The sequence below is a fragment of the Mauremys reevesii genome, linkage group 4, assembly GCF_016161935.1.
Source record: "Mauremys reevesii isolate NIE-2019 linkage group 4, ASM1616193v1, whole genome shotgun sequence".
Lineage (NCBI taxonomy): Eukaryota > Metazoa > Chordata > Testudines > Geoemydidae > Mauremys > Mauremys reevesii.
Genome location: NC_052626.1, coordinates 148,538,856 through 148,551,674, shown reverse-complemented (window position 1 = coordinate 148,551,674; position 12,819 = coordinate 148,538,856). Strand labels below are relative to the sequence as shown.

Sequence of the window (12,819 nt, the reverse complement as noted above, 5' to 3'; positions counted from 1 at the left end):
CTGTAAGGGCAAGGGTGGAGGGATATCTGTGTCTGGGGGGAGGAGGGCTGAGGGATACTTGTATTTGAGGGGGGGCGAGGAGGGAAGGATACCTGTGTCGGTGGGGTGAGGAGGGCGGAATATCTGTGTCTTGGTGGAGTCAGGGCAGAGGGATACTTGTATTTAGGGGCTGAGGAGGAGGGATACCTGTGTCGGGGTGTGTGTGAGGAGGAGGGATACCTGTGTCTGAGGGAGGGGCGAGGAGGGAAGGATACCTGTGTCGGGGGTGTGTGTGAGGAGGGAGGGATACCTGTGTTGGGGCGAGGATACCTGTGTTGGGGAGGGCGAGGATACTTGTGTTGGGGGGGGGGCGAGGGATACTTGTGTCGGGGGGGGGGCGAGGGATACCTGTGTCGGGGGGGGGGGGGGTGAGGAGGGCGGGATACCTGTGTCTTGGTGGAGTCAGGGCAGAGGGATACTTGTATTTAGGGGGGGCTGAGGAGGGAGGGATACCTGTGCTGGGGGGGAGGGCGGAGGGATACCTGTGTTTTACGGATCCGCAGATCAGCCGAGGACCGGTTCAGCCCCTCCTCCTGCTCAATGCTCTGCTCGATGGCTGTGGAGAGACATGAGGAGCCGGATCAGAGCCACGGACCCCCTTGGCATGGAAGAGGGGGAGTATTTTTCAGGGCGGAGTGATATGCCCTGGAGGGGAGGGCGTGCAGGACCAGCCAATATGGCCACCCAGGCTCGTACCTTTCAACTTGGAGCGCACCTTGTTGGCCGTCTTCTTGATGTCGGCCGTGAGGTCCTCCAGCTCCTGCTTGGTCTCTGCACGGGGGGAAGAGGGGGGCATGAGATGGAAGAGTCTCCACCATGCCCGCCTCCCACACTGGGGGTGAGGGCACCTTCCCAGCCCCCTGACCCGCTGGGATCCCCATGGCGGGCACGCCTGCTGGGGAGTCCCCTCCCCGCCCCCCTGACCACCTGCCACACTGGGGACGGGGCCTGGAACAGCTGGGTGAATAAAGGGTGAATGGGGAGATGTGTGGATGCAGATAGCTAGGCACATGCACAGGGAGCCATGGATGACGGGAGGGAGGGAGGGATGGAGTGATGAATACATGGAGGGTGGGACGGACAGTTGGGCAGGCAGATGGAGGGATGGCTAGAGGACAGATTGACAGGCAGACGGATGGGTGGATGGACAGATGGATGAATAGGAGGAGAGAGGGATGGATGGATAGATGGAGGGAGGGAGGGATGAAGGCCCAGCGAGATGGATGGAAGGAGGAAGGGGGAGGGATGTAGGGGTGGACAGGGATGAATGAAAGGAGAGGGTTGGATAAACCGAGGGGTGTGTGTGTGTGGGGATAGATAGGTAGGTAGGTAGGTAAAGGGTGAATGGGCTGATAGATGAAGGAAGGAGGAAGGAAGGGGTGGATGGACCCCTCTAGGTTCCGTCCCCTCTCTCCCCAGCAGAGCAGGGAGGCGATGGGGCTCAGAGACCCCCCCAGCCTGGGGCACCCCCAACTCACTCTCGTCTGGGTTGGGAGCAGCCAGGATGGCACTGTGCTGCTTCTTCACCTGCTCCACATCCTCCGACAGCTTCTCGATGCAGCCGCGGATCTCCTCCACCTGGGGATGGACAGATACATGCACGGGGGCACGGCAATCGCCAGGCAAACCAGCATGGGGCGCTGGGCTGCAGGGAACAGGGCAGGGGGCTCTGTCCCCTGGCAGTCGGTGCTGGTCCCAGTGCCCCGCTGTGGCTCTAGGGGGTGCCGTTCTGCAGGGAGTGGGGTGGGGGCTCGGCAGGGGGCGCTGGGCTGCAGGGAGCGGGGTGGGAGCTCAGGAGGGGGCGCTGGGCTTCAGGGAGCGGGGTGGGAGCTCAGCAGGGGCGCCGGGCTGCAGGGAGTGGGGTGGGGCTCGGTAGGGGCACCGGGCTGCAGGAGGCGGGGTGGGGCTCGGTAGGGGGCACCGGGCTGCAGGGAGCGGGGTGGGGGCTCGGTAGGGGCGCTGGGCTGCAGGGAGCGGGGTGGGAGCTCAGCAGGGGCGCCGGGCTGCAGGAGCGGGGTGGGGCTCGGTAGGGGCGCCGGGCTGCAGGGAGCGGGTGGGGGCTCGGTAGGGGGTGCCGGGCTGCAAGGAGCAGGGCGGGGGCTCAGCGGGGGCCGCCAGGCTGCAGGGAGCGGGGCGGGGGCTCGGCAGGGGGCGCTGGGCTGCAGGGAGTGGGTGGGGGGCTCAGCTGGGGGCGCCGGGCTGCAGGGAGCAGGGCGGGGGCTCGGCGGGGGGAGCAGGGCTGTAGGGAGCGGGGTGGGGGCTCAGCTGGGGGCGCCAGGCTGCAGGGAGCAGTGCGGGGCCTCGGTGGGGGGAGCCGGGCTGCAGGGAGTGGGCAGGGGGCTTGGCACGGGGTGGCGAGCTGCAGGGAGCGGGGTGGGGGCTCGGCGGGGGGAGCCGGGCTGCAGGGAGTGGGTGGGGCTCGGCAGGGGGCGCTGGGCTGCAGGGAGTGGGCAGGGGGCTCAGTGGGGGAGCTGGGCTGCAGGGAGCAGGGGTGGGGCTCGGCGGGGAGCCGGGCTGCAGGGAGTGGGTGCAGGGGCTCGGCAGGGGCGCTGGGCTGCAGGGAGTGGGCGGGGGCTCAGTGGGGGTGCTGGGCTGCCGGGAGCAGGGGTGGGGCTCGGCGGGGAGCCGGGCTGCAGGGAGTGTGCAGGGGCTCAGTGGGGGTGCCGGGCTGCAGGGAGCGGGGTGGGGGCTCGGCGGGGGGAGCCGGGCTGCAGGGAGCGGGGTGGGGGCTCGGCGGGGGGAGCCGGGCTGCAGGGAGAGGGTGGGAGGCTCGGTAGGGGACACTCCCCCTGGTATTCCATGCTGGCCCCAATGCCCCCATGCAGCACTAGGGGGCGCTGTGCTAAGGCCCTGGATCTTGTCCCATATCGCCCCCTACCTAGCACCATGCTGTTCTGCACACTTTGCTATTCCTCCTCCTGCCCCCCGCCCCCCCCCCCGCCGTGGCTGCACAATTAACTAGGCCACGTGTGTAATTTACGACACCACCACCTGCGTGCGAAGGACAAACTGCATCATTAGTGAGCTCCGTCGCCTATTAATCAGCCTGTCTGAATATTAATGAGGCCAGCTGCGCACTAATTCAGAACCACCTGCCTGGGCAGGAGTTATTTCAGGTTACACAGAAACACCATGTCGTGAGCGAACGGGCTGAGATGCAGCTGGGTCTGGGGTGTGGCAGCTGGGTGAGGAGTAGGAGTTGTCAACTGTCTAATCACACAAACCCAAACAGCCTTGCCCCCCTCCTGCCCCCCATCCCTGAGGCCCCACCCCTGCCCCACCCCTTCTCCAAGGCCCTGCCCTGCTCACTCTATTTCCCCTCCCTCTGTTGCTTGCTCTCCCCCACCCTCGCTGACTTTCACTGGGCTGGGGCAGGGGATTGGGGTATGGGAGGGGTGCAGGCTCTGGGCTGGGGCTAAGGGGTTTGGAGTGTGGGAGGGGGCTCTGGGCTGAGCCTGGAGCAGGGGGTTGGGGTGCAGGAGGGCTCAGGTTGGGGAGGGGTTGGGGTGCAGGGAGGGGTGGGGTTCAGGCTCTGGGAGGGGGCTTAGGGCTGGGGAAGGGGTGCAGGAGGGGGTGGGGGGGTGGGCTCTGGGAGGGGGTTTGGGCTCTGGGAGGGAATTTGGGTTCAGGAGGGGGCTCCGGGCTGGGGCAGTGGGGTGGCCAATGGAGCTGCCTTAGTCCCGCTGCACCACTGACTGGCAGCCGCCCAAGGTAAACTGGGCCGGAGGGCTCCGCGCGCTGCTCCCAGAAGTGGCCGGCAGATCCCTGCGGCCCCTGGGGGTGGGGCAGGGGACTCTGCGCGCTGCCCCTGCCTGCAGGCACCGCCCCCACAGTGCCCATTGGCTGCAGTACCCAGCCAATGGGGTCTGCGGAGTCAGTGCTTGGGGCAGAGGCAGACCCCCCCACCCCTTAAACTAAAAATACAGAGATATACCTGTCTCATAGAGCTGGCAGGGACCTTGAAAGGTCATTAAGTCCAGCCCCTGCCTTCACTAGTAGGACCAAGTACTGATTTTCCCTCAGGTCCCTAAATGGCCCCCTCAAGGATTGAACTCACAACCCCGGGTTTAGCAGGCCAAGACTCAAACCACTGAGTGATCCTGGCCCCTCTCACCCTTCCATGGGCTGTAGTGCCATGTCAGCAACTTCCGGGAGGGATGTGGAGCCAGGTCAGGCAAGGAGCCTGCCTTAGCCCCCCTGCACCGCTGGACTTTTCGCGCCTAAAATCTCCCGGTTTGGCTTCAGTAGCCTCCGGGAGATAGAGCCCGATTCCGGGAGACTCCCGGTGAAACTGGGAGGGCTGGTAACCCGAAGCAGGACACGACTCATATGAATAGCAGCGCTTCGTCTCTTACCTGTTCGAAGAATTCGTCCATAAAATGATCCCGGTCCACATGAACCACCTCTTCTTCATCGTCACTGTCTTTGGCCTGGAGGGGAGAGAAGAGAAGAGATTAGACGCCCCGCTGTCTCCCCCAGATGCACACAGATCCCAGCCACCACCTTAGAGCAATTTGCAGGGTGGGCAGGTATGTATCACACAACCCAGCCCTGAGATGCAGCCACCTCTGGGGCGGGGCAGCTGGGGAACAGCCGCACAGTGACGCCGCCTAGGGATGGCTCACCCAGTGCTGAGATGCAGCCGTCTCTGGGGTGGAGCACAGCAGGTGTCGTACAATTTAGGACATAAAATGAAGAAGGATATGGCCTGTGCCCTTCAACGCCAAGCTGCAATTCCCCCATGCTCTTCAAGCCCTGAGCTCCCCCAGCCACAATTATGCTGAAACACCCATTATCTATCTATCTATCTATCTATCTATCTATCTATCTATCTATCTAGCTTGAATTAATGATGAATCTTTTGTTAAAGATAATGTCATGCAATGAAACTCCAGGAATTCATCCAACCAAAGTTGGCAACCCTACTTTGGAGTGCTGTCCTACACATCACATTGCCCACAAGGTGGCCTTCAAGGCCTACAAAGGCCAACAGAGCCTGGTCCTGGAGTAGTTTTTTGGCTGGGCAGGGAGGCTGAATCTTGGGAGAGGGAAAAATTGAGACCCTGGCTTTGACCCTCTTTAGGCCAAAAGCCACTGATTGCCAATCCTTTCAGGGAATAGGGACCAATGCTCCCCACTAAGACAGGTGACTGCGGGGGGTCCTGCATCCACCCCCAGTTAACATGGGGCCATGCTGTGTCTGGTTTTGGCAGAAGAGGAGGGAAGCGGGATGTGGGAGGCAAGAGATTAAGAGGAGGGGTCCCCCTAAATAATGTCACTGGGGTTCCCCATCCATCTTTCCCCACCAAACACAAAATCAGCCTGGCCTAAGAAAGGAACAGATCTACTGCAACAGCTGGGGAAACTGAGGCTCAGAGTGCCAAAGGGGTTGGAACAAGGTCATGCAGTGCTTAGACTAGACTAGAACCCAACAATCCTGGCCCCCTTCCCTGCCTCCCTGCTCTAACCCACCAGACCCCACTCCTCACCCAGAGCCAGGGGTAGAACTCATGTGTCCTGACTCCCAGCCCCACCTACTCTAACCCACTACACCCCACAGATAGAGGGGGGTGTGTATGGAGATGGATAGACAGATGTTTGTTTAGGAGGATAGGTAGATGTATCTACAGAATCACAGGCCTGGAAGGGACTTTGAGAGGTCGTCTAATCCAGTCCCCTGCATTCATGGCAGGAGTAAGTATTATCTAGATCATCCCTGACAGGTGTTTGTCTAACCTGCTCTTAAAAATCCCCAATGATGGAGATTCCACAACCTCCCTAGGCAAATTATTCCAGTGCTTAACCACCCGGACAGGTGGGAAGTTTTCCTAATGTCCAACCTAAACCACCCTTGCTGCAATTTAAGTCCATTGCTTCTTGTCCTGTCCTCTGAGGTTAAGAAAAGCAATTTTTCTTCCTCCTCCTTGTAACAACCTTTTACATACTTGAAAACTGTTCTCGTGTCCCCTCTCAGTCTTCTCTTCTCCAGACTAAACAAACCCAGTTTTTTCAATCTTCCCTCGTAAGTCCTGTTTTCTAGACCTTTAATCATTTTTGTTGCTCTTCTCTGGACTTTCTCCAATTTGTCCACATCCTTCCTGAAATGTGGTGCCCGGAACTGCCCACAATACTCCAGTTGAGGGCTAATCAGTGCGGAGTACAGCAGAAGAATCACTTCTCGTGTCTTGCTTACAACACTCCTGCTAATACATCCCAGAAGGATGTTTGCTTTTTTTGCAACAATGTTACACTGTTGACTCATATTTAGCTTGTGGTCCACTATGACCCCCAGATCCTTTTCCACAGTTCTCCTTCCTAGGTAGTCATTTTCCATTGTGTGTGTGCGACTGATTGTTCCTTCCTAAGTGGAGCACTTTGCATTTGTCCTTAATGAATTTCATCCTATTTACTTCAGACCATTTCTCAAGTTTGTCCAGATCATTTTGAATTTTCATCCTATCCTCCAAAGCACTTGCAACCCCTCCCAGCTTGGTACCGGCCACAAACTTTATAAGTGTCCTCTCTGTGCCATTATCTAAATCATTGATGAAGATACTGAACAGAACCAGACAGTGGCGTTGGAACATTTTTAATAGTGGGGGTGCTGAAAACCAGCCCCCTTATCTCTATATACTCCCCCCCCCCGCGAGCTGAGGCCGGGACCCTCGGTGTGCGGGGCTGGCAGCCAGGATCCAGGGTGCACGGGGCGGCAGCTGGGCCCCCGGGTGCGGGGCTGGCAGTCAGGAGCCCTGAGGTGATGCAGCATCCCTTGCACCCCTAGTTCCCGTGCCTATGGAACCAGACTCAGAACTGAACCCTGCGGGACCCCACTTGTTATGCCCTTCCAGCATGAGTGTGAACCACTGATAACTACTCTCTGGGAACAGTTTTCCAACCAGTTTTGCACCTATGTATCTAGTTCTCTCTCTGTCTAGATCCAGATCTCTCTGCAACTCTGATGTAGCTTGGCTTAAAAAACAACAAGGAGTCCGGTGGCACCTTAAAGACAAACAGATTTATTGGGGCATAAGCTTTCGTGGGTAAAAAACCCACTCCAAATAAATCTTTAAGGTGCCACCAGACTCCTTGTTGTTTTTGTGGATACAGACTAACCCCAGATACTTAGCTCAGCTAACTACAGACTCCTTTACCTAGGCCAGTGGTTCTCAACCAGGGGTACGTGTACCCCTGAGGATACACAGAGGTCTTCCGGGAGTACATCAACTCATCTAGATATTTGCCTAGTTTTGCAACAGGCTACATAAAAAGCACTAGTAAAGTCAGTCCAACTAAAATTTCATACAGACAATGACTTGTTTATACTGCTCTATATTCCATACACTGAAATGTAAGTACAATATTTATATTCCAGTTGATTTAGTTTATAATTATATGGCAAAAAGGAGAAAGTCAGCAAGTTTTCCATACTAGTGGCTGTGACACTATTCGTATTTTGGTCTGGTTTTGTAAGCAAGTAGTTTTAAAGTGAGGTGCAACTTGGGGGTAGGCAAGACAAATCAGACTCCTGAAAGGGGGACAGGAGTCTGGAAAGGGTGAGAGGCTTTGAAGCATTACATTTTTATTGGTAAACATCGATTTCACCATGCACACACACACACATCAATGACAAAAAAAAATTCCATCCATAACAACTGAAACGGACAGCTGGCAAAGTAAGGAAGATGCTGCCTGAGAGGGGAGTTTGATTTAAGTAGACTCCTATGCGTTGACATGGGATGTGGACAACTTGCGTTTTAACGGTTACAACGCTTTCTGAATCTCAGCGTCTCCTGCCATTAAATAATTATGGTCTCGTGGCCCCAGGGAATTTCCCACAACTCTGAAAATTGAAATCAATACAAATACAAAAAAATTGCTTAAACCCCATAATTGTGTGCACCTGTTAAAATTTAAATAGATAAAAATTGGGAAAAAAGGCTTAAAAATAAACATCAAAATTATTTTAAAAAAAATCAAATTCTTCCAACCCTACCTTTATCTATCCATCCCTATACACATCCCACTACACACATCTATCTATCCATCTATCTATTCCATGCTCAATTCCACAGCCCCTCAAGCAGCCCTGTCTATGCCACGACTACACTCCACTTACATAAGCTGCTTTCCAAACTTGATCTAACCCCAGGCGACATGTTCTGGAGTAGCGCTGTGGAAACGTCCCCCTGGGTGGGCTCTGCTCCCTGTACAGAGACCCAGCGCTGCAGGGAGCGTATCGACCTGGGCCGAGGGGTCCCACCCCAGAGCTGGGGGGGGGAGACAGATCCACCCCCCTGAAGCTGGAGAGAGATGGGGTGTCCCAAAGGTGCTCCGGGAGGGAGGGGTCTGGGATCGAGGCATGGAGGGGTGAAGATGGGTTGGGGAGGGGCTGTGGCTGAGGCTGAGGCTGTGTGTCTCTCTCCTGGAGGGCATTCTGGCTCGCATCTCTCATGCGTCTCCTTCGCTCCAAGGTCACTGCTTGGTGTGTTGGAGCAGTGACATAACACACACGCTCCGGTGGCTGCGGGAGGGGGGCGGAGGGCAGCGCATCCTCTGCTTGGGGGACTATCACATTCCCATTGTCCTTCCAGGAACCCGGCATCCCCAAAATAACCTGCCTCCGGAGTGGCGTCAGTGCTGACCCAATGCCCCAGTGCGGCGCTAGGGGGCGCTGTGCTGCAGGGCGCAGCATGGGATCAGCAGGGGGCGCTCTCCCCTGGCGGTCAGGGCTGGCCGCACTGCCCTGGGAATTGCTAGGGGGCCCTCTCGCCTGGCAGCCAGGGCTGGTCCCAATGCCCCAGTGCGGCTCTAGGGGGCGCTGTGCTGCAGGGAGCGGGGCTCAGCAGGGGGCGCTCTCCCCTGGCAGCCAGGGCTGGTCCCAATGCCCCAGTGCGGCACTAGGGGGTGCTGTGTTGCAGGGAGTGGGGTAGGGGATCAGCAGGGGGCGCTCTCCCCTGGCAGTCAGGGCTGGTCCCAATGCCCCAGTGCGGCTCTAGGGGGCGCTGTGCTGCAGGGAGCGGGGTGGGATTAGCAGGGGGCGCTCTCCCCTGGCGGTCAGGGCTGGCCGCAGTGCCCTGGGAAGTGCTAGGGGGCGCTGTGCTGCAGGGAGCAGCATGGGATCAGTAGGGGGTGCTCTCCCCTGGCACCCAGGGCTGGTCCCAATGCCCCAGGGCAGCTCTAGGGGGCGCTGTGCTGCAGGGAGCAGGGCTCAGTAGGGGGCGCTCTCCCCTGGCGGTCAGGGCTGGCCCCAGTGCGGCACTAGGGGGTGCTGTGCTGCGGGGAGTGGGGTGTTTGAGATTCAGGTGTCCTCCTTATAGCCTCTATTGTCATACAGGGAGGAGGGGTCCCCCCAAAACGTAGCTAGACTGCTCCCCACTCCTTGTTCTCTCCACCGTTAGCCTGTCTGGCCCTCCAGTGCCCCATCTCTCCTCCTGACCCCTCCCTAGAGAGGAGCCATCCATACCCGTTCACCAGCCTGCCCAGCCATACGCCACAGGCTCTGTGTGTGTGTGGCTTTCTGCCTGTGTCTCAGATTGTGGGGGGAGGGTTGTCGGTGGTTTTATGCATAAGAGTGTGTGTCATGTTGTGTATTTGTGTGGGGGGGTGTCTCTGTAGGTGTGTGCTTGTCTGTGTGGGTCTGTGTTTGGCATCGCTCTGCACGCGACTGTGATTTTGTGTGCTTGCATGTCTGGTTGTGTGCCCGTTTGTCGGTTTCTGTGGGCATCCGGTTTCTATGTCTCTCTAGTAGTAGGTTTGTGTGTCTGTGTGTGTTTTTCCTGTTCGCTGTGTGTGGCTGTGGCTTTTTCTGCACATCTGTGGTTTGTATCTGGGTGTCGATTCACGAGAGTCGCTCTGTGTGTGTGTGTGTGTGTGTCTGCAGGCTGGCGTGTTTGCCTGGTTGTGTGCTTTTGTGCACACCTGCGGCTTTGTGGCTGTGAGTCAAAATGCCACGGATGTATCCCAGCGTGTGTTTGTGTGGCTGTGTATTGTGTGTGTCAAGGCATCCCTCTGCCTTTGTGCATCTCTAGCCTTGCAGCCGTGTGTCAGTCGGCGCGTGCGTGTTGTTTGGTGCTGTGCAGGAGCCGTGCTTGTGCTGGTGTCAGTGTGTCTCTCGGAGTCTGTCTGTACAGCCTGTCAGTCTCCAGTTCCCTTCCTCTGCAGCTCTGTGCTCAGGCCGGCCTTCTGCTGCAGCATCATGCAGGGATCGCCGTCACGGGCAGCCTGCAGCACGGAGAGGCAGGGAAGAGGGGGGCACTGCGGGGAGCCAAAGGATTCAGCCCCTGCAACCAGGGGAAAGACCAGGCAGGGTTCGGGATGGGAGCAGCGGGGGAGATGGATGACTTAAGGGGCACTGGGGGGATGTTCAAATTGTAGCGAAAGTGATGGAAATCCAGAGCTGGGAGTGGGGTCTAGTGGGTTAGAGTGGGGGGCTGGGAGCCGGGACTCCTGGGTTCTATCTCCAGCTCTGGGAAGGGAGTGGGGTCCACTGGGTTGGAGTAGGGGCAGGCTGGGAGCCAGGACTCCTGGGTTCTCTCCCCGACTCTGGGAGGGGAGTGGGGTCCAGTGGGTTAGAGCATGGGGAGCTGGGAACCAGGACTCCTGGGTTCTCTAGCAGGGGAGTAGGGTGAAGTGGTATAAGCAGGGGTGTCCCCCCCATTTTGGCCATTAAACAGCTACCACACCCCACCCCAGGGACAGCTGCATCTCAGCACCAGGGGAGCGATTCTGACGTGCCCCAAAGCGCTGGGTTGCTTCTGCGGAGTAATTCTTGATCATAATTAGAGCTATCGCTCCCGTTCTCCCCCCGCGCTCTCCCAGCCCTCGAGAGGCGAGCGGCATATTTAGCAGCACTGCCCTCCCCTCGCTGGCTGAGGAAAACCCAGCGCGCCAGCGTCACAACACTGGGCTAAAAAAAGACTCCACTGCCCAAATACGGAGCCACTTAAACAGCTTAATGGCTGCATGCACTGCTACTGCTGCCCTGCTCCTTCCACCCGCAATGGGTTCTCCCCCATAGCCCACCTCTGCTCTAACCACTAGACCCCACTCCCCTACCACAGACAGCACAGAACCCAGGAGTCCTGGCTCCCAACCTGTTCTAACCCATTGGACCCCACTTTCTCCCCAAAGGGCTGTGTTTGGGAGGGACAGAGAGAGGGAGGGGAGTTATGGGAAGAGAGAGAGAAAAAGAGAAAGGAGGCTTATGGGGATGGAAGGATAGACAAAAAGATAGATGGGGTGTATGGGGATGGATGGATGGATGGATGGATATACAGAGGAGGTATATGGGGATGGATGGATAGATAGATAGACAGAGGGGGTATATGGGGATAGATGGATGGATGGATAGACAGAGGGGGTATATGAAGATGGATGGATGATAGATAGACAGAAGGGGTATATGAAGATGGATGGATGGATAGATAGACAGAGGGGGCATATGGGGATGGATAGATGGATGGATAGATAGACAGAAGGGGTATATGGAGACGGATGGATAGAAAGACAGAGGGGGTATGTGGGGATGGATGGATGGATGGATGGATGGATAGACAGAGGGGGTATATGGGGATGGATGGATAGATAGACAGAGGGGGTGTATGGAGACGGATGGATGGATAGATAGACAGAGGGGGTATACGGAGACGAATGAATGGATGGATAGACAGAGGGGGTATATGGGGATGGATGGATGGATAGATAGACAGAGGGGGTATATGGAGACGGATGGATGGATGGATAGATAGACAGAGGGGGTATATGGAGACGGATGGATGGATGGATAGATAGACAGAGGGGGTATATGGGGATGGATGGATGGATGGACAGAGGGGGTATATGGGGATGGATGGATGGATAGACAGAGAGGTATATGGGGATGGATGGATAGATAGACAGAGGGGGTATATGGGGATGGATGGATGGATAGATAGACAGAGGGGGTATATGGAGACGGATGGATGGATGGATGGATAGACAGAGGGGGTATATGGAGACGGATGGATGGATAGACAGAGGGGGTATATGGAGACGGATGGATGGATGGATGGATAGATAGACAGAGGGGGTATATGGAGACGGATGGATGGATGGATGGATAGACAGAGGGGGTATATGGGGATGGATGGATGGATAGACAGACAGAGGGGGAATATGGAGACGGATGGATGGATCTTCCAAACCTTCTAATCTCCCCTCTCTGACCCTGTCCTAAAGGGGACCCAGAGCCCCTGCTCCCTCGCTGCTGGGTGACCCAGATTCATTCCCTGCTCCTGTCCGGTCTGTCCATCCACTACCCTGGGGGTCCCAGCCCCACACTGCAAGGCTGGCAGGACCCAGCAGCCGCCTCTAGCACCAGATGTGGCCCAGGGCTTAATTCGTAATGAGAGAGGTGCCAGGGCACAAGGAATTTTTTTACATTCATAAAAGATGCAGTGAGTCCAGAGGTGCCGGGGGGCTCTGAACTGCCAGCCTGGAGGTGCCGGGCTCTGAACGGCCAGGCCCGGATGCGCCGGGGCTCTGAACCGCCAGCCTGGAGGCGCCGGGGCTCTGAACTGCCAGCCCGGAGGTGCCGGGGGGCTCTGAACCGCCAGCCCGGAGGTGCCAGGCTCTGAACCGCCAGCCCGGAGGTGCCGGGGCTCTGAACCGCCAGGCCTGGCAGTGCCGGGGCTCTGAACTGCCAGCCCGGAGGTGCCGGGGCTCTGAACCGCCAGGCCTGGCAGTGCCGGGGCTCTGAACTGCCAGCCCGGAGGGGCCGGGGCTCTGAACTGCCAGCCCGGA

General features: G+C 57.7%; 1 protein-coding gene across 2 annotated transcripts in view; it reads right to left on the bottom strand.

The window, feature by feature from the left end:
* Positions 1-12,819, bottom strand: part of STX1B (syntaxin 1B) — a 53,881-nt gene that overhangs the window by 32,320 nt on the left and 8,742 nt on the right. For both annotated transcript variants that reach the window (XM_039536742.1, XM_039536741.1), the window contains exons 2-5: positions 4,395-4,469; positions 1,518-1,617; positions 736-810; positions 522-595 (exon numbers count right to left, since the gene is read on the bottom strand). In XM_039536742.1, coding sequence (XP_039392676.1) covers positions 522-595; positions 736-810; positions 1,518-1,617; positions 4,395-4,469 — 324 coding nt within the window. The remainder of the gene's footprint in view (positions 1-521; positions 596-735; positions 811-1,517; positions 1,618-4,394; positions 4,470-12,819) is intronic.